Below are 21,551 nucleotides of genomic sequence, written 5' to 3'. Positions count from 1 at the left end.
TCCTCTCAATTCAGGTTCCATTTAAAGTAAGGAAAGCACCCAAACCCTTCCTAAATGCAAATATAAAATTTGCCTTATATACTTACTGGGGTAAGATAGTTTAATTCATAACCACTTTTACTTTGAAAAAAAACCCTTTTCAAAGAGGTGGTAATGTCTACTTTCCTTTGCACGACTCTTTGTCCTCTGTACAAATTATATATTGTATTTAGCAATAAATTCCATTCAGGCCGGCACCACCTCAGTAAAAAAGAACGGTTTATTAACAAAATCATTAAAAATGACAACCAGTTGATAAAAACGTGGCCCCAGCAACAGCCCGCTGTTTCAAGCCTCTTAGCTCTTGTTCAAGCTGTAAAGTGTAATGATCGCTGCTGCAGCAGATATTGCTGGAAGTAGTAGTGCTGCAGCTCAGGCAGTTCTGATCTCTTTCCATGCAAGCTGCATAGCTTTGTCTGCCTTTCCCTGCTGTCAGCTTGTGACTGATTACCATTCACCTGTGTGGGAATCTGCATGTCTGCTCCCATTGGATGACCTCAGTATAAAGATCTGCTTCCTGCAGGACTCCTCGGGTTTTTATAGCTTCAGTTTAAGCCTGTCTTGCTGTCGCTTCAGCCCCCGATCGTGTTTCTTGTTCTAAAGATACTTTGCTGGTCTTTGCATCATATATTGGTTCATTGCCAATATATATGCATACCAGCACGTTTATTATTTTCCTTGTATTCGTGTTACGTTGATACATCAGTGTCGCTGATGTATACGTACACGAACTGTTTATGTCCTGTGTGCAGTTAGTCAGCTTTCCAGCACGTTTTGGTAGTTTGCGCGTATCGTGAGCACCCGTGCTGAGCTAGTATCCTGCTCCTGGTCCTGTTCGTGGATTGCGTTCATCTCTGCGGGGAGATAACGAATCCTTCTGAATCCTGTCCTGTTACCGTTTGTGGATTGCGTTCATCTCTGCGAAGAGATAACGAATCCTTCTGAATCCTGTTCTGTTACCGTTTGTGGATTGCGTTCATCTCTGCGAAGAGATAGCGAATCCTTCTGAGTCCTGTTCCCTGTATTACTCCAGTCCTAGTCAGCGTTCCTGCTTATGTCATATATCGGTTCATTGCCGATATATACATATGTTAGTCAGACGTTACAAATAGTTTCATTGATAGCTGTAATTGTAATACGCTAGGAAAACATATTTATTGTATAATTGTCTGTGTTACGTTCATCTATCTTGATCCTGCTATTTCCTGACTATCCTGTCCTGTCTTTGTGAGGCACGCCATCGCTGCAATCACATTGGCTGCCTCATTCCAGTCTGTCTTGTTTTGGATGCTTGCTGTCGCTAAGTAGCCGCTAGCTAGCAAGCGTTCATTCTGTCTACCTGTCCTGATCTCCTCAGTTCTGGTTTATGCGCTCAGCGCTACTTTGCGCTGAGACGTTATAACGAAAGCATTGTTTGTGGCTGTCAGATCTGCACCGGCTCTGTGCGCCACAATCTCCTATTGGAGTCAGTCCTCCCCTCCACTATACTAGGGATAGCCTGTTTCCTTGTGCTAGTGTGTGTACCTCCTCCACGCCAGCTCATGCGTTGCATGCTGACTGTGGAGAATACACCACCAAGCCTTACATTATGAAAACCCCATTACCAATCCCCATTGTGGGGGGGATTCCCAGAAAGTATGACACTGTTAATTATGGTTCCTGTTCCTTTAAGAAATTTGAAGAACTTAGCTCTGAAACAGAAAATGAGTTTTTCTCTGAATGTGCCAGGTTCCTGGCCAATCCTGATCTCCAAGCGACTCCTGTTTCAACCTGGGCACTCCAACTAAGTTATATTTTGTTTAACCTCCCCGGCGTTCTATTGAGATCGCCAGGGAGGCTGCGGGAGGGTTTTTTTTTAATTAAAAAAAAACTATTTCATGCAGCCAACTGAAAGTTGGCTGCATGAAAGCCCACTAGAGGGCGCTCCGGAGGCGTTCTTCCGATCGCCTCCGGCAGCCAGAATAAACAAGGAAGGCCGCAATGAGCGGCCTTCCTTGTTTTGCTTAGATCGTCGCCATAGCGACGAGCGGAGTGACGTCATGGACGTCAGCCGACGTCCTGACGTCAGCCGCCTCCGATCCAGCCCTTAGCGCTGGCCGGAACTTTTTGTTCCGGCTGCGCAGGGCTCAGGCGGCTGGGGGACCCTCTTTCGCCGCTGCTCGCGGCGAATCGCCGCAGAGCGGCGGCGATCAGGCAGCACACGCGGCTGGCAAAGTGCCGGCTGCGTGTGCTGCACTTTATTTGAAGAAAATCGGCCCACCAGGGCCTGAGCGGCAGCCTCCGGCGGTGATGGACGAGCTGAGCTCATCCATACCGCTCAGGAGGTTAAAGGGGAATTATTCCAGTGGGCATTTGATGTTCTCAATCATTCTGATTTGAAAGAGAGACCGCTGGAATTTCTAGCGTTTGTGATCCATAACTGGTTGCGCATAGATCCATTGCCTTTTCCTCTTAATGAACTCCTGGCAGCAGGCCAATCAGCTACTCCTTCAATTGCTTGCAAAAATGTTCAGCAAGCAGAAAGTGTTACTGATAATTTTCCTGCAGCCTTGAATAATTTACCAAAAACAGCAGGGTCTAAGGCAAAACGCAAACGTTCTAAGAAACGTGTCCGATCTGCAGAGTCGTTATCCTTAGCGACTGAGACCTATAATGAGATTCTGCCATTAACAGATAATGAAATGCAATTGTCTTTCAGGGGAGTTAAATGGACTTATGAAACTACTAATGAACTTTCCTCCCTGGCTAGGGAAAATAAAGATTTTTGTTTAAAAGAATTATCTGAGTATGATTATGAGGAGATATTACAGAGTAATGAAAAAATCAACTTATTTGTGAAGCAAGGAAAGTTTGCATACACTACAGTTCAGCACTTGCTACAGGTATTGGAGATTCTTAGGAATAAGGAATCTGCCAATCACCTGCTAATTAACCCAATATATGTCCCTGCTACAATCATATCTGCAAACCATGATCTGCCTGTTAAAGGGATACTGTAGGGGGGTTGGGGGAAAATGAGCTGAACTTACCCGGGGCTTCTAATGGTCCCCCGCAGACATCCTTTGTTGGCGCAGCCACTCACCGATGCTCCGGCCCCGCCTCCAGTTCACTTCTGGAATTTCTGACTTTACAGTCAGAAAACCACTGCGCCTGCGTTGCCGTGTCCTCGCTCCCGCCGATGTCACCAGGAGTGTATAGCAGAAGCCCAGTATGGTCTGTGCCTGCGAGGTACGCTCCTGGTGACATCAGCGGGATCGAGGACACGGCAACGCAAGCGCAGTGTTTTTCTGACTTTAAAGTCAGAAATTCCAGAGGTGAACCGGAGGCGGGGCCAGAGCATCGGTGAGTGGCTCCGTGGGTACAGGATGTCTGTGGGGGACCATTAGAAGCCCCGGGTAAGTTCAACTCATTTTCCCCCGACCCCCCTACAGTATCCCTTTAAGTATGCTTGGAATCCTCCATTTGAGAAAGGAGAGATGGAAGCTCTGGTCAATGAATGGAAGAATGATTCAAGTTCATTTTGTCAATTTTACAGTGCAAAAAGTGAATTAGTATTGAATGCATGCATTAAGTCTGCCCATAACCTAATAAAAACTGGTGTGTGTGGGTATGACTTTGTGGCTCCATTGATTGATGTGTGGGAACTGATTTTGGATGATTTTTATGTGACTCCGAATTCGCAAATTTGGCGTTCTGACCCGCCTGCTTCAGCACCTTTGGCTGATTCAGCAGGTGATTCGGAGCTCTTTTTGTGTGAAATTGAAGTTCCTGCAATTCCACCCTGTACCATGGATAACTCAGTGTTACTTACCAGTAAAACAGAAGCCACTGATACATTCTTAACCTTGCCCTGTGCAAATTTCTCAGCAGAGAATCCAGAGGTCCTGCTGACTTCCGAGTCCAGCCTAGCCAGTACTCATGACTCTTTGTTCAGTGAAACAGACACCAGAAAAATCTTGCCTGCCTCTGCAAACACTTCTGCAGAAATTACCTGTGTTAATAAAGTTCAACTCCTGTCTGATCCAGCAGATGCCAATAGATGCACTACATCAGTTTCCGAGTCCCAGAAATCCTGTCTAGAAACCTCAGAACCCCAGCATCTGAATTTTCCAATTTTACAAATGAATGGTGATTCAGATGCGCAAACATTGTGTCTTGATCTTCCTGTTTCTACACCTCGCTCTAGTTTCGTGAATAGCTCAGAGCATCTGCTATGTGAACCTGAAATCGCAGAATTATTACCTTGTTCAGAAAATATTCCAGTAAATTTGCCCTGTATCGTGAATAGCTCAGAGCATCTGCTATGTGAACCTGAAATCGCAGAATTATTACCTTGTTCAGAAAATGTTCCAGTAAATTTGCCCTGTACCATGAATTGTGCAGTAGATCTCTCCAATGAAACTCAGGTCACAGAATCATTATGCTGTCCAGCAGGTGCTTCCATGGTTTTGCCCTGCAATATGGACTGTTCAGTGATCCTGTCCAGTGAAGCTGTGGTCGCAGAGTCTTATGCTTCACCCAGTACTTTGGATACTTTAGATCCTCTAGCAGAGGAGTCTGAGGCACTGCTTACCTCAGTTGGTGTTGCAGTAATATTCACTTGTCTAGCAGCTGTTTTGGAATTACAGTCTGCTCTAATAAAACTTGATGAATTTCTGCCCAGCAAAGCAGAAGCCATTGAAATATTGTCCTCGTCAGCAAGTGTGTTAGATACCTTGCCCTGTACACAGTCTGATTTAACCAATGTTGTTGAGTCCCTCTCCAGTGTTGTAACAGCCGAGGAACTCCAGCCCTGTCCTCTGAATGTTTCAGAAGTCTTGCCCTGTAACATGGATAATTCTGATTCTCTGGTCAAAATAATAGAAATCTCAGAATTTCAGTCCGGTCTGATGAGTGTTCCTGAAACCTGTTACGAGCCTGAACGGAGAAACTGGGATTGATTGCAGTTTGCAGCAACACAGACACTGAGACAGGAATAAACTATGCAGGAAGGTTTATTTACAATTGTGCATACAGGATTATGCAATATCAATGCAGCAGCACACATAACACCATGTACAGTAGTCAGAGAATATGGTGGCAATTATATACAAGAACGCAACCACCACATACATACACACCATACAATCAAGGCAAGATGCAAAACCCCCAAACCCTATCTATCTATCTATCTATCTATCTATCTATCTACCTAAATATATACAGGATATATACACACAGATACACCGGACAAAGATATACAATATATACACCAATCGCAGTACAAGAAGGCAGGCACAAAATCACAGTCAGGACAAAGCATAGGTCGGCAACAATCGAGCAATCACGGTACACAAGGAGCAGGCAGTAAACGAGGTCAGACAGAATCTAGGTTCAGAAACAGGATAACAGATACAGGGATACAGGATACCAGAGAACCAGGGTTGTCCAGATACTCCAGCTAGCGAGCACAAAGTTCTGGCAAAGGTTGCTCCTTGCAGGGCTCTTAAATAAGGAGGACACACCTGCAGCATGATCGACAAGCAAAGTCCATAGAGAGCAACCCTTGCAGTGGCAGAGCTGTTTCCAGCCAGCATAGAGCCACCCAGTGGTGGAACAAGGAAAGTTCAGGTCCTGCAAAGTCTCTAGAGCCACCTGCTGGTGGAATAAAGGAAGTTCAGGGTTCAACACGATGCTGCCACCAGCAGGCAAGAAGTGGTATGACCATATTCCTAACATAACCCCCCCCTTAAGGAGCGGCCTCAGGACGCTCCAATAAGACCATATACCACTACCGCCAGGATCCCAAGAGGCGGCAGACAGGAAATCATACAGGAAGGTTGACAATTTATGCCAACACTGGGTGGGCAGGGAGGGAAACAAAAAATTAAATTTTTCACTTTGTATCTCAGGATGCTGAATTAGGAACTGGAGACAAAAGACATCAAGAAGAACACCAGGCTGGTAGGCATCAGACAGCATGGTAAACTGGCATATATCATACAAAGCACCAGGCAGAGCAGTGGCCTGGTAGACATCAGGTAGGAAAGTGCCCTGCCAGGCAATAGGCAGGTCCTCACTCAAGCAAATATCAGGCTGGTAGACCTTAGGCATGGCAGTGAAGTGGCAAGAATTAGCCGTAGACTGGGTGCCATCAAGAGGAAGAGCAGGTTCAGGAGGTAGCTTGGCAGTGGACTGGCAGACATCAGGCTGGAAAGAAGACAGGAAACCATCAGTCGGGGCAATGGACAGGAAACCATCTGGAGGAAGATCAGCAACAGATTGAGGTAACTGGACAGCAGCAGCAGCAGGAGTCTGTAGTGGCTGGCCGGCAAAAGCAGCAGGAGTCTGTAGTGGCTGGACCACAACAGCAGCAGGAGGAGTCTGTAGTGGCTGGACCACAACAGCAGCAGGAGGAGTCTGTAGTGGCTGGACCACAACAGCAGCAGGAGGAGTCTGTAGTGGCTGGACCACAACAGCAGCAGGAGGAGTCTGTAGTGGCTGGACCACAACAGCAGCAGGAGGAGTCTGTAGTGGCTGGACCACAGCAGCAGCAGGAGTCCGTGGTGGCTGAGCAGCAGCAGTCTGTGGTGGCTGAGCAGCAGCAGTCTGTGGTGGCTGAGCAGCAGCAGTAGCAGCAGTCTGTGGTGGCTGAGCAGCAGCAGTAGCAGCAGTCTGTGGTGGCTGAGCAGCAGCAGCAGCCTGTGGTGGCTGAGCAGCAGCAGCAGCAGCAGTCTGTGGTGGCTGAGCAGCAGCAGCAGCAGCAGTCTGTGGTGGCTGAGCAGCAGCAGCAGCAGCAGTCTGTGTAACCTCATGGATCTGGACCTTTGGTTGAGCGCTTGGCTGGACCGTTGGTTGAGCGCTTGGCTGGACCGTTGGTTGAGCGCTTGGCTGGACCGTTGGTTGAGCGCTTGGCTGGACCGTTGGTTGAGCGCTTGGCTGGACCGTTGGTTGAGCGCTTGGCTGGACCGTTGGTTGAGCGCTTGGCTGGACCGTTGGTTGAGCGCTTGGCTGGACCGTTGGTTGAGCGCTTGGCTGGACCGTTGGCTGAGCGCTTGGCTGGACCGTTGGCTGAGCGCTTGGCTGGACCGTTGGCTGAGCGCTTGGCTGAGCGCTTGGCTGGACCGTTGGCTGAGCTCCCAATACAGTCTGTGCGAACAAGGAGCAAAGTTCTGCAGGCAAGGAGCAAAGTTCTGCAGGCAAGGAGCAAAGTTCTGCAGGCAAGGAGCAAAGTTCTGCAGGCAAGGAGCAAAGTTCTGCGGGCAAGGAGCAAAGTTCTGCGGGCAAGGAGCAAAGTTCTGCGGGCAAGGAGCAAAGTTCTGCGGGCAAGGAGCAAAGTTCTGCGGGCAAGGAGCAAAGTTCTGCGGGCTGGATGCAACACTCTGCGGGCTGGATGCAACACTCTGCGGGCTGGATGCAACACTCTGCGGGCTGGATGCAACACTCTGCGGGCTGGATGCAACACTCTGCGGGCTGGATGCAACACTCTGCGGGCTGGATGCAACACTCTGCGGGCTGGATGCAACACTCTGCGGGCTGGATGCAACACTCTGCGGGCTGGTTTGCAGGACTGGATACTGCAGGATGAACATGCTGGGGCTCTGCAGGCCTGTCGGGCTGACCCATAGTCAGCAAATCTAGTCCATGAAAAAGTCCACAAAGAAAGGCGAGGAACTGCTCAGGACTGACTGGAGATTGCTGAGGACAAAAATCAACTGGAGTCTGTATGGAGCTGCATGGAGTCTGCACCGATCTGCATGGAGTCTGCACCGACCTGGATGGAGTCTGCACATGACTGGAATCGGCTGGAGGCTGCACAGGAGATGAAGCGACTGGAGGCTGCACAGGAGATGAAGCGACTGGAGGCTGCACAGGAGATGAAGCGACTGGAGGCTGCACAGGAGATGAAGCGACTGGAGGCTGCACAGGAGATGAAGCGACTGGAGGCTGCACAGGAGATGAAGCGACTGGAGGCTGCACAGGAGATGAGGCGACTGGAGGCTGCACAGGGGATGAGGCGGATGGAGGCTGCACAGGAGATGAGGCGGATGGAGGCTGTACAGGAGCAATAGAGGCTGTAGGGAAGTATTTGCGTTTTGGTTTCCTCAGCACTGGGACAGACTTTAATGCAGATACTGGATACTGTGAGGACCAAGGTGTAGATCTGATGGCCGTTTGCTTAGTAGCGCATTTCTTCTGGTCAGTAGAGACAGGCAAGTCATAATAAACAGATTTAGTTATTACTGGTAATGTAGGTACAAATTGTTCAACTGTTGCAGGCTGTGAGTATTGGACATGGTTCGAGGTATATGAAGGGTTAACAGGAGGAAGAGAGTGAAAATGAGAGGACAGAATCTCAGACCAGGCATCAAGTAGCTTTGCAGCTGATTCACACTTGCAAAGTTTTTGCACATTCAGAGACTGAGTCGCACACATACAGGCCCTTATAAATTCCTCTTCTTGATTGGTATAATATTCAACAAACCTCTGCCTGTCCCTCCTCAAATAATCAAATAAATGTTCAATTTGATCAGAATTAAATATAAATTCAAATTTATTTTTTACAGGCAGGGCATGAGATCTGGAGCTGGGAGATAACACTTTCTGCCAAGCAGACAATAAATGTGAAGCCTTTCCAGATTTGCATAGGCCTTGATTGATCAAGGATTGCAGAGAGTTAATGCATGTTTGCACAGTTTGTTTATCCTTGTTGTTGTAATAATCAAAAAAACCCACTTGATCATCTTCTAACAAATTAATCAAGGCTTCAATTTTATGCAAATCGTAAGGTGGTAAATACCCATCAGAAACTGTAGGGAACGCAAGATCATACCAGATTTTGATTAGGCATTCAAAATCCTGTGAATCAAACGATCCATCCTTAACAAGTCCATAAACCTGGCTAATTAACTTCAGCAGATCTTCCCTAGGATAATCAGCAAAGAAAGTGCGGCATTCTTGCTCAGATTCCTCAGCCAAGAATGCATAATAATCAAGATCTTGTGGACTCATTCTGACAGATAACTCAGTATACAGTGTAGCTGCAGCAATCAGTAGTTGGCCAGAACTTCTGTTACGAGCCTGAACGGAGAAACTGGGATTGATTGCAGTTTGCAGCAACACAGACACTGAGACAGGAATAAACTATGCAGGAAGGTTTATTTACAATTGTGCATACAGGATTATGCAATATCAATGCAGCAGCACACATAACACCATGTACAGTAGTCAGAGAATATGGTGGCAATTATATACAAGAACGCAACCACCACATACATACACACCATACAATCAAGGCAAGATGCAAAACCCCCAAACCCTATCTATCTATCTATCTATCTATCTATCTATCTATCTATCTACCTAAATATATACAGGATATATACACACAGATACACCGGACAAAGATATACAATATATACACCAATCGCAGTACAAGAAGGCAGGCACAAAATCACAGTCAGGACAAAGCATAGGTCGGCAACAATCGAGCAATCACGGTACACAAGGAGCAGGCAGTAAACGAGGTCAGACAGAATCTAGGTTCAGAAACAGGATAACAGATACAGGATACCAGAGAACCAGGGTTGTCCAGATACTCCAGCTAGCGAGCACAAAGTTCTGGCAAAGGTTGCTCCTTGCAGGGCTCTTAAATAAGGAGGACACACCTGCAGCATGATCGACAAGCAAAGTCCATAGAGAGCAACCCTTGCAGTGGCAGAGCTGTTTCCAGCCAGCATAGAGCCACCCAGTGGTGGAACAAGGAAAGTTCAGGTCCTGCAAAGTCTCTAGAGCCACCTGCTGGTGGAATAAAGGAAGTTCAGGGTTCAACACGATGCTGCCACCAGCAGGCAAGAAGTGGTATGACCATATTCCTAACAAAACCCAGCCCTGTATCCTGAAAGATTCTGGTTCTCTGGCCGCTGTGGCAGAGGTTCCAGAGTCCCCTTCCTGTCCAGGGAATTCCTCAGTTTTGCCTAGTCCAGTGGGGGCTGCTGCAATACTGACTTGTTCTGCAGCGCCTCATGAGCTCCAATCCAGTGTATTAGATGAGTCTCTGTCCAGTCCAGAGGTAGTTGTGGAGTCCCTATCTGGTTCAGTGCATACATCAGAAGATTTGTCCTGTCTTGTTAGTGCCCCTGAATCTGATTTGTTACTGACTTTGCTGGAATCAGCGACATCTAAGTCTGATCCTGCATTCTCATGTAAAAGTCCAGTAGTTGCGAAGTCTAGTCATGATGATTTTTTTTTTGGCCAGTCCTGGTTTTGGTCCTGTCTTGGCTGACCCTGAGGCTCACAGTTCCTTGACATGCCCAGAGGTTTCTCTTGTGCCAGTGTGCCCAGATGTTCTTTGTGTGCCAGAATGCCCAAGTGTGTCTAAGGTGTTAGCGTGCTCTGATGCTTCCTTAGTGGGAACATGTTCTGATGTTGCCAGTCTGCCTGCATGCCCAGAGATGGTTCTGGTCCCTGAAAGCCCTGATCTTGATGTTTGTCCTTGTGGCCCTGACTCGGGAATTGCCCTAGGTTCCATAGGGGTTCTTGATAGTTCTCCATGTGAGCCTAAGGGGCGTTCTGACCTATGGGGATCTCTTTGGAGCTTCAAGGTGTTCTGGGAGGTCTCTGAGAAAACTTGTCCTGGTGCCTTGGACTGGTTCAACAGTGGGTTTTGTGTTGGTAAAGACAGTCCCGGTGGGCATTGCAAAGGCTTTGGCGTTTTTGAACGGTTCCTGGAAGGCGGTGGGTATCGCTCAGGGAGTTTCGGAGGGCTTTCTTCTGGAAATCATGGTTCTGATGGGTGTCACACTGGGGCTTGTAGTACTGATGGGCATGGTTCTGTAGGTTCTGGTTCTGATGGGTCCAGTCTTGTGGGGACTGATTCTGGAATTTGGTCTTGCCGGGCTGTCCCGGTCATCATGAATTATCAGTCAGACTGTTTTGTTGGGAATTTCAGTTTTGAAAAGCGTCTGGAATCCGCTTTTAAGGGCGGGGGTACTGTAATGATCACTGCTGCAGCAGATATTGCTGGAAGTAGTAGTGCTGCAGCTCAGGCAGTTCTGATCTCTTTCCATGCAAGCTGCATAGCTTTGTCTGCCTTTCCCTGCTGTCAGCTTGTGACTGATTACCATTCACCTGTGTGGGAATCTGCATGTCTGCTCCCATTGGATGACCTCAGTATAAAGATCTGCTTCCTGCAGGACTCCTCAGGTTTTCATAGCTTCAGTTTAAGCCTGTCTTGCTGTCGCTTCAGCCCCCGACCGTGTTTCTTGTTCTAAAGATACTTTGCTGGTCTTTGCATCATATATTGGTTCATTGCCAATATATATGCATACCAGCACGTTTATTATTTTCCTTGTATTCGTGTTACGTTGATACATCAGTGTCGCTGATGTATACGTACACGAACTGTTTATGTCCTGTGTGCAGTTAGTCAGCTTTCCAGCACGTTTTGGTAGTTTGCGCGTATCGTGAGCACCCGTGCTGAGCTAGTATCCTGCTCCTGGTCCTGTTCGTGGATTGCGTTCATCTCTGCGAGGAGATAACGAATCCTTCTGAATCCTGTCCTGTTACCGTTTGTGGATTGCGTTCATCTCTGCGAAGAGATAACGAATCCTTCTGAATCCTGTTCTGTTACCGTTTGTGGATTGCGTTCATCTCTGCGAAGAGATAGCGAATCCTTCTGAGTCCTGTTCCCTGTATTACTCCAGTCCTAGTCAGCGTTCCTGCTTATGTCATATATCGGTTCATTGCCGATATATACATATGTTAGTCAGACGTTACAAATAGTTTCATTGATAGCTGTAGTTGTAATACGCTAGGAAAACATACTTATTGTATAATTGTCTGTGTTACGTTCATCTATCTTGATCCTGCTATTTCCTGACTATCCTGTCCTGTCTTTGTGAGGCACGCCATCGCTGCAATCACATTGGCTGCCTCATTCCAGTCTGTCTTGTTTTGGACGCTTGCTGTTGCTAAGTAGCCGCTAGCTAGCAAGCGTTCATTCTGTCTACCTGTCCTGATCTCCTCAGTTCTGGTTTATGCGCTCAGCGCTACTTTGCGCTGAGACGTTATAACGAAAGCATTGTTTGTGGCTGTCAGATCTGCACCGGCTCTGTGCGCCACAATCTCCTATTGGAGTCAGTCCTCCCCTCCACTATACTAGGGATAGCCTGTTTCCTTGTGCTAGTGTGTGTACCTCCTCCACGCCAGCTCATGCGTTGCATGCTGACTGTGGAGAATACACCACCAAGCCTTACATTAAGCCATGAAAAAAGGCATACCTGCATCCTACGTTCATGTGTGCTCCACCACACCAAGTCTTGTCGCTGCTATATTGTTATTATACATGTTAATCAGATTGCAGCTAGACAGACTTTCCAAGGTAAATAAGTGCACATTTTCGTACCTTTCTAAAGGCGCATACGCACACACACACACACAAGGGTTGCCGCTAGAAGGGGTCGGGTATCTTGTGCAGCTACTTCGCTCTGCAGTGCAGTGCCCGAAGGCGCAGCTTCTAGTGGGAGGGGAAAAATGCACTATTGGTTGCTGTCATTTAAAGATCCAGCATTCTGGATCTTTTAACAAGCTTGAGGAAGACCTGTGCACACATTGGATTCTCCATGTATAAACATGGCTGTCTTGAACTAATTTAATTTAGTGTGTGCGCACACGTTAGTAAGCAAGATCTTCTATCCTGTGCTAAAACTTCATTATCCTTTCTGCATTCCATATTCCTGATGTGGCATCACAAATAATTCATACTGATGTAGGACTATACTGGCATATACTGTATAGTATATTTATGTCTCAGAAATGTGTCCATCAATCTATCTGTAATTGTTTTTCTTTTTTCACTTAATAAACATGAATCAATGTCAATCATTTCCTCTACTCCATACAGTTCCTGGAATCTATGTATGTGACGTATGACAGCCAGGCAGCAGATAAAGGGGCTTATGTCATTGGCAGTTGTGGCTTCGATTCCATTCCAGCTGACATGGGAGTTTTATTTACCAGAAACAGCATACAAGGTAGTCTTCATAATATAAATATCTGATAAGAAAGGTTCATGTCACACAAGAGACTTAAGGTAGCCATACAGCGATGATGGGCAGATTCGACCAAGAGACAAATCTCTCTCTAATCAAATCTATTAAGAGAGAGATCTGTTGGCCCAACGCTATCCCCCGAAATGTCCCCCTGTGCCCAGTGCAAGTGATACATTACCTGTCCGCGGACTCCGCTCGTCCTCCAATGGCTCCGGGTGCACTCCGTTCTCTATACCCGCATACCATGTGGTTCCCTAGTAACGTTGCAGAAACTAAACTGCTTATTAACTGGTGCTAATGCTGTTTAACAAAGTTGCCAAGAACATTGACACACTACATAATTAGTAATCTGGTTCCAATAGCACAGTATGTCATAGTTCCTGGCAGCTGCATAAGATAACATCTTGGTAGATGCAACTAGCGGTGGCAACAATACCTTTTGTGTGACATGGCCCTAAAAGCAATTTTTTTTTATATAGATGAAAAATGAATGTGACTCCTTTTACCTACTTATTGCTTGGCGCTAATAGATCTTCTAAAAAATCTTTTAAACATTTTTCAGTAGAGATGGTCTGAACAGGTTGCTGGTGGACAATTCCTGGTGAACTTGGGCTGTTCGAAGTTCGAATTTTTATCAGTATGAATTTTTTACATTAACCACTTGAGGACCGTGGGCTTTACCCCCCTTAAGGACCGGCCACTTTTTTTCCATTCAGACCACTGCAGCTTTCACGGTTTATTGCTCGCTCATACAACCTACCACCTAAATGAATTTTGGCTCCTTTTCTTGTCACTAATAAAGCTTTCTTTTGGTGCTATTTTATTGCTCCTGCGATTTTTACTTTTTATTAGATTCATCAAAAAAGATATGCATTTTGGCAAAAAATGATTTTTTTAAATTTCTGTGCTGACATTTTTCAAATAAAGTAAAATTTCTGTATACATGCAGTGTGAAAAATGTGGACAAACCTGTTTTTGATTAAAAAAAACCCATTCAGTGTATATTTATTGGTTTGGTTAAAAGTTATAGCGTTTACAAACTATGGTGCAAAAAGGAAATTTTCCCATTTTCAAGCATCTATGACTTTTCTGACCACCTGTCATGTTTCATGAGGGGCTAGAATTCCGACAAAAAAAAAAATGAAATCTGCCACGGACTCATCATGCCCCTCTCTGAATACCTTGAAGTGTCTACTTTCCAAAATGGGGTCATTTGTGGGGTGTGTTTACTGTCCTCGCATTTTGTGGGGTGCTAATTTGTAAGCACCCCTGTAAAGCCTAAAGGTGCTCATTGGACTTTGGTCCCCTTAGCGCAGTTAGGCTGCAAAAAAGTGCCACACATGTGGTATTGCCGTACTCGGGAGAAGTAGTATAATTAGAGTTGAGCAGAAATTTTCGTAATTTCGCATTACTAAAATTACGCATGCGAAATTTGCGATTACGATGCGAAATTACAGTAGCGTAATTGCCATTAAAATCGTAATTGAAAATACCGTAAGCAGAATTTTCAACGCGTAATTTCGTGTTTCGTTCATGCCGTAATTTCGCATTAAACGCTACCGTAATTTCGCGTTAAACCGTTACTCTCCGTATAATATAAAAAAGCCACCGACTTTAAGGGTTAATAGCAAAGCCCCCTTAAATGCTAAAAGCCTCAAATTTGGAGAATGTATTAAGGAGATCAGGAGGAATAAGAGGAAAATTTTTTTTTCAAAAAGACCTTATAGTTTTTGAGAAAATCGATGTTAAAGTTTCAAAGGAAAAATGTAAACATTTAAAAACCCGCCGACTTTAACGGTTAATAGCAAAGCCTGCTTAAAGTTTAGGAACACCAAATTCCCAGGGTATATTAAGGGGATCAGTGGGAATAAGAGGAAAACATTTTTTTCAAAAAGACCTTATAGTTTTTGAGAAAATCGATTTTTAAGTTTCAAGGGCGAAAATGTCTTTTAAATGCAGAAAATGTCAGTTTTTTTTGCACAGGTAACAATAGTGTATTATTTTCATACATTCCCCCAAGTGGGAAGAGTTTTACTTACTTCATTCTGAGTGTGGGAAATATAAAAAAAAAAAACGACGTGGGGTCCCCCCTCCCAGTCCTCTTTAACCCCTTGTCCCCCATGCAGGCTGGGATAGCCAGAATGCGGAGCACCGGCCGCGTGGGGCTCCGCACCCTGACTATACCAGCCCGCATGGTCCATGGATTGGGGGGTCTCGGAAGGGGAGGGGCAGCCAAGCTTTCCCCTCCCCCTCCGAGCCCTTGTCCAATCCAAGGACAAGGGGCTCTTCTCCACCTCCGATGGGCGGTGGAGGTGGAGGCCATGATTTCCTGGGGGGGGTTCATGGTGGAATCTGGGAGTCCCCTTTAAAAAGGGGTCCCCCAGATGCCCACCCCCCCTCCCAGGAGAAATGAGTATAGAGGTACTTGTACCCCTTACCCATTTCCTTTAAGAGTTAAAAGTAAATAAACACACAAACACTTAGAAAAAGTATTTTAATTGAACAAAAAACATAACCACGAAAAAAGTCCTTTAATATTCTTAATTAACTATTAACCACTTCACCACTGAGGGGTTTTACCCCCTGACCACCAGAGCAATTTTCACCTTTCAGCGCTCCTTCCATTCATTCGTCTATAACTTTATTATTACTTATCCCAATGAAATGAACTATATCTTGTTTTTTTCGCCACCAATTAGGCTTTCTTTAGGTAGGACATTATGCCAAGAATTATTTTATTCTAAATGTGTTTTAATGGGGAAATAGGAAAAAATGTGGGAAATAATTATTATTTTTCAGTTTTCGGCCATTATGGTTTTTAAATAAAGCATGCTACTGTAATTAAAACCCATGAAATGTATTAACCCATTTGTCCCGGTTATAAAACCATTTAAATTATGTCCCTATCACAATGTTTGGCGACAATATTTTATTTGGAAATAAAGGTGCATTTTTTTCAGTTTTGCATCCATCCCTAATTACAAGCCCGCAGTTTATAAAGTAACAGTGTTATACCCTTTTGACATAAATATTTAAAAAGTTCAGTCCCTAAGGTAACTATTTATGTTTTTTTTTATTGTATTTTTTTTTTTTAAATTACAAAAAAAAATAAAAAAAATTGGGGAGTGTGGGAGGTAATGAGTTAATTTATTGTGTAAATGTAATGTTTGAATATGTAAAATGCTTTTAGGGTGTAGTTTACTATTTGGCCACAAGATGGCCACAGAGTGTTTGTTTACATGCGACCTGTAAGCGTCCGGAAGGACGCTTACAGGAAGCAGTAGGAGGCTGGGAGACTCACAATGATCTCGCTGTTTCTGAAAGAAGCAGCAGATCATTGCGGGGGCTAGATCAACGAACGGGAATGGATTTTCCCGTTCATTGATCTCCGGGCGAGCGGCGGGTGCGCACACACGAGCGGCGGGAGCGCGGACAGCGGCGGTAGCGCGGAAGGTACGGATTTCTCCGTCCCTGGTTTTTTAGGGGGGAAAAAAGGGAAGGAGAAATTCGTACCGCTGGGGGTAAAGTGGTTAATACTTACCTGTCCCTTTAAATAAATGATCCCTCGAAATAGCCTCGGAAATGTTCTATCAGTTACAATGTAACAAAGTTATTACAATGTAACAACTTTGTTACATTGTAACTACGCCGCACCCGACGTCACTCGCCGCCGCCGCATACGCGTCTGCGCTGCACGGACCCGACAGAGCTCTGAGCTATATAGCTCAGAGCTCTCTAAAGCATCTTTGTATTTGGGCTCCAAGGAGCCCCATTGGTCCTTAGCAGACCAATGGGGTTCCTTCTGATTTGAAACCACACATGTGGTATTGCCGTACTCGGGAGAAGTAGTACAATGTGTTTTGGGGTGTATTTTTACACATACCCATGCTGGGTGGGAGAAATAACTCTGTAAATGGACAATTGTGTGTAAAAAAAAATCAAAAGATTGTCATTTACAGAGGTATTTCTCCCACCCAGCATGGGTATGTGTAAAAATACACCCCAAAACACATTGTACTACTTCTCCCGAGTACGGCAATACCACATGTGTGGCACTTTTTTGCACCCTAACTGCGCTAAGGGGCCCAAAGTCCAATAAGTACCTTTAGGATTTCACAGGTCATTTTGAGAAATTTCGTTTCAAGACTACTCCTTACGGTTTAGGGCCCCTAAAATGCCAGGACAGTATAGGAACCCCACAAATGACCCCATTTTAGAAAGAACACACCCCAAGGTATTCCGTTAGTAGTATGGTGAGTTCATAGAAGATTTTATTTTTTGTCACACGTTAGCGGAAATAGATTTTTATAGGTTTTTTTCACAAAGTGTCATTTTCCGCTAACTACAGCATGGGTATGTGTAAAAATACACCCCAAAACACATTGTACTACTTCTCCTGAGTACGGCGATACCACATGTGTGGCACTTTTTTGCACCCTAACTGCGCTAAGGGGCCCAGAGTCCAATGAGTACCTTTAGGCTTTACAGGGGTGCTCAAAATGTAGCACCCCACCCACCCACCCCACCCACTTGCCAGGACAGTTAACAAACCCCACAAATGACCCCATTTTGGAAAGAATACACAACAAGGTATTCCATGAGGGGAATGGTGAGGTCATTGAAAATGTTATTTTTTGTAACAAGTTAATGGAAAAAAAATTCTGCTAACTTGTGACAAAAACTAAAATCTTCTATGAACTCACCGTGCACCTCACATAATACTTTAGGGTGTCCTCTTTCCAAAATGGGGTCATTTGTGGAGTCTGTCCTGGCATTTTAGGGTCTCTGTAATCATTACATGTATGGCCAGTATTAGAAATTTCTGCTATACTCCTTATATTGGGTATACGGGTAATGCACTCTGGGCTGAAAGGAAAAATGAACGGCAAACATACCTTGCTCCACATGAATGGCAGATCTTCCTCCACATCAATGGCAGTGATAACCTCAGGAGAGAGACACCCCGTGCCACCCTGCACTCAGGGTGAGCCACCAACTTATGTGACTGGACCTCAGAACTTTAGTATACAGCATTATGCCTGTAGGATACAGCAATATGCCTGCCAATAGAGATGACTCTGTGTGGCATTAAAGCATCATCATAGGCCCAAAGTAAATCACATATAAACCGGGGGTGTCCACACTCAAGGGAAATTCAAACATGCCGTCTTATATCGCCAACCCAGGACAGATCAGCAATATCAAGCATGGAAACCGATCCTTCTTCCGACTTTTATGCTTACCCGTTTGGTTTTCAAGCTTACCTCTCCTCTCCCTGCGACAATGTGCAAAAGACCACTGAGTGTGTGCCTACTCCTGTGTCTGGAGTTCCCTAGATTCTAATAGTGTACCTGCTCGTGGTACCTCTCAAAACGGGGTCCGTTAAAAATGGCGCCAGTTATCGTAGTTAAAAAACGGCGCCCCATAGAGAACCACTATCGCTAGTTATTTTTCGTTTTTGACAGCTAAAAAATGGCGCCGGCTTTAAAAACGATATTTATCGTTTATATTTACATTTGTATTGCTCCCAAACGATATTTATCGTTTTAACCCTTGCTTTGCTGCCGTTTGGAAAATATCTGCCCGCCGGCTTTAATGTTTAATAGCAAAGCCCTCTTAAAAGCTACAAACACTAAATTTGCAGGGAATGTTAAGAAGAAAATTGTGAACAAGAGGAGAAAAGACCTTATAGTTTTTGAGAAAATCGATTTTGAATATTCTTCTTCTGACCGTGGGAAAATTAAACGCCCGCCGACTTTAGCGGTTAATAGCAAAGCCCCTTTAATTGCCAGAAACACCAAATGTGTAGGGAATGTTAAGAAGAATAGTGGGAACACGAAGAAAAAAAATTGTTCAAAAAGACCTTATAGTTTTTGAGAAAATCGAGTTTAAATCTTCAAAGAGGAAATGTATCTATTTAAATCGCGTACTGACATTTCCGTGGAAACTTTTTCCGCCGACTTTAGCAGTTAATAGCAAAGTCCCCTTAAATCCTAGCAACACCAAATTTGCAGGATATGTTAAAAAGATACTGGGAAACAATATTTAAAAAAAAAAATTGAATTTTTTTTTTAATTAAAATTTGTGGGTTATGTTCAGAGTGTGGGAAATGTTTTGAAAAAAATGACGTGGGGTCCCCCCTCCCGAGCCTCTGTAACCCCTTGTCTCCCATGCAGGCTGGGATAGCCAGAATGCGGAGCCCCGGCCGACTGGGGCTTTGCACCCTGAGCTATACCAGCCCGCATGGTCCATGGTATGGGGGGGGGGGCATCGGGGGGGAGGGGTGGCCAAGCCTTCCCCTCCCCCCCGGCGCCCTTGTCCAATCCATGGACAAGGGGCTCTTCCCCACCTCCGGTGCCCCAGGAGGAGGTGGGGGCGACGACTCCCTGGGGGGGGGGGGGGTTCATGTTGTCATCTGGGAGTCCCCTTTAAGAAGGGGACCCCCAGATGCCCACCCCCCTCCCAGGAGAAATGAGTATAGGGCTACTTTGTACCCCTTACCCATTTCCACAAAGGGTTAAATGAAATAAAAACACAACAACGAGAAAAGTCCTTTAATGTTCTAAATTAACCAGAAATACCAGAATCGATTCATTTGATTCAATACAAAAAGAACCGGCTCATTTAAGAGCCGGTTACTATACCTTAGGATGCGTCCTGTGTGGACGTATAGCTGCCAGCTCCGCTGTCTCTCCCCGTCTGCCTGCACCTGTCACCCTCACCTAGGGTGGCACCCATGGGTGCACCAGGTGCCAGGCTAGGTGAGGGTGACAGGTGAGGAGGCGGGGAGGACAGCGGGAGCCGTGCTATGCGTCCCTACGCAGGACGCATTGTAAGGTATAGTATTCTAATTGGCGTGGGAGATCTTCAATCAAGTTAATTGAAGATCGCAAGATAAGAGGATATTGTTATTCGTTGGATCATTTCCGAGGATATATTGGCGTGGGAACATTTTTTTTAAAGGTACAGGTAAGAATTTGTGGTTAATTAAGATTATTAAAATACTTTTCTCGTGGTTGTGTTTTTATTTCATTTAACCCTTTGTTGAAATGGGTAAGGGGTACAAAGTAGCCCTATACTCATTTCTCCTGGGAGGGGGGTGGGCATCTGGGGGTCCCCTTCTTAAAGGGGACTCCCAGATGCCACCATGAACCCCCCCCAGGGAGTCGTCGCCCCCCACCTCCTCCTGGGGCACCGGAGGTGGGGAAGAGCCCCTTGTCCATGGATTGGACAAGGGCTCCGGGGGGGAGGGGAAGGCTTGGCCGCCCCTCCCCCCCGAAGCCCCCCCATACCATGGACCATGCGGGCTGGTATAGCTCAGGGTGCCGAACGATATTTATCGTTTTAACCCTTGCTTTGCTGCCGTTTGGAAAATATCTGCCCGCCGGCTTTAATGTTTAATAGCAAAGCCCCCTTAAAAGCTACAAACACCAAATTTGCAGGGAATGTTAAGAAGAAAATTGTGAACAAGAGGAAATTTTTTTTTTTCAAAAAGACCTTATAGTTTTTGAGAAAATCGATTTTGAATATTCTTCTTCTGGCCGTGGGAAAATTAAACGCCCGCCGACTTTAGCGGTTAATAGCAAAGCCCCTTTAAATGCTAGAAACACCAAATGTGTAGGGAATGTTAAGAAGAATAGTGGGAACACGAAGAAAAAAAATTGTTCAAAAAGACCTTATAGTTTTTGAGAAAATCGAGTTTAAATCTTCAAAGAGGAAATGTATCTATTTAAATCGCGTACTGACATTTCCGTGGAAACTTTTTCCGCCGACTTTAGCAGTTAATAGCAAAGTCCCCTTAAATCCTAGCAACACCAAATTTGCAGGATATGTTAACCTCTTGACGACCAGCTAACGCCGATTGGCGTAAACTGGTCGTCTGCGGGTTACCATGGAAACGGCCTTTCCATGTCAGTTCACGGAGGGTGTCTCTGTGAACAGCCGGAGAGCCGCCGATAGCGGCTCGCCGGCAAAATGTAAACAGGCGGGGAAGAAATCCCCGCTGTTTACATGATACGGCGCTGCTGCGCAGCAGCGCCGTAAGTCAGATCGGCGATCCCCGGCCTCTGATTGGCCGGGGATCGCCGGCATATGATAGGCTGAAGCCTATCCCACAATGCGCAGGACGGATATCCGTCCTGCGCAGCCCAGGAAGGGAGAGGGAGGTAAGGGGAGGGAGGGAGTGCACAAAACGCTGCGGAGGGGGGCTTTGAGGAGCCCCCCCCGCTACCCACTAATGGCCGGCGGCGATCAGACCCCCCCAGCAGGACATCCCCCTAGTGGGGAAAAAAGGGGGGTAGTCTGATCGCCCTGCTGCACTGCTGATCGGTGCTGCGGGCTGTAGAGCCCACGCAGCACCGATCAGTGAAAATTCCCCTGGTCGGCAAGTGGTTAAAAAGATACTGGGAAACAATATAAAAAAAAAATTGAATTTTTTTTTTTAAATTAAAATTTGTGGGTTATGTTCAGAGTGTGGGAAAT

General features: G+C 45.7%; 1 protein-coding gene across 1 annotated transcript in view; it reads left to right on the top strand.

Annotated features, from left to right (window-relative positions):
- Positions 1 to 21,551, top strand: part of LOC137570836 (saccharopine dehydrogenase-like oxidoreductase) — a 452,635-nt gene that overhangs the window by 110,176 nt on the left and 320,908 nt on the right. The window contains exon 4 of the mRNA XM_068279544.1: positions 12,923 to 13,052. Coding sequence (XP_068135645.1) covers positions 12,923 to 13,052 — 130 coding nt within the window. The remainder of the gene's footprint in view (positions 1 to 12,922; positions 13,053 to 21,551) is intronic.

This window comes from Hyperolius riggenbachi, chromosome 4 (genome assembly GCF_040937935.1).
Source record: "Hyperolius riggenbachi isolate aHypRig1 chromosome 4, aHypRig1.pri, whole genome shotgun sequence".
NCBI lineage: Eukaryota > Metazoa > Chordata > Amphibia > Anura > Hyperoliidae > Hyperolius > Hyperolius riggenbachi.
The sequence above is the reverse complement of the archived record's forward strand: the minus strand, read 5'-3'. Positions and strand labels throughout refer to the sequence as shown.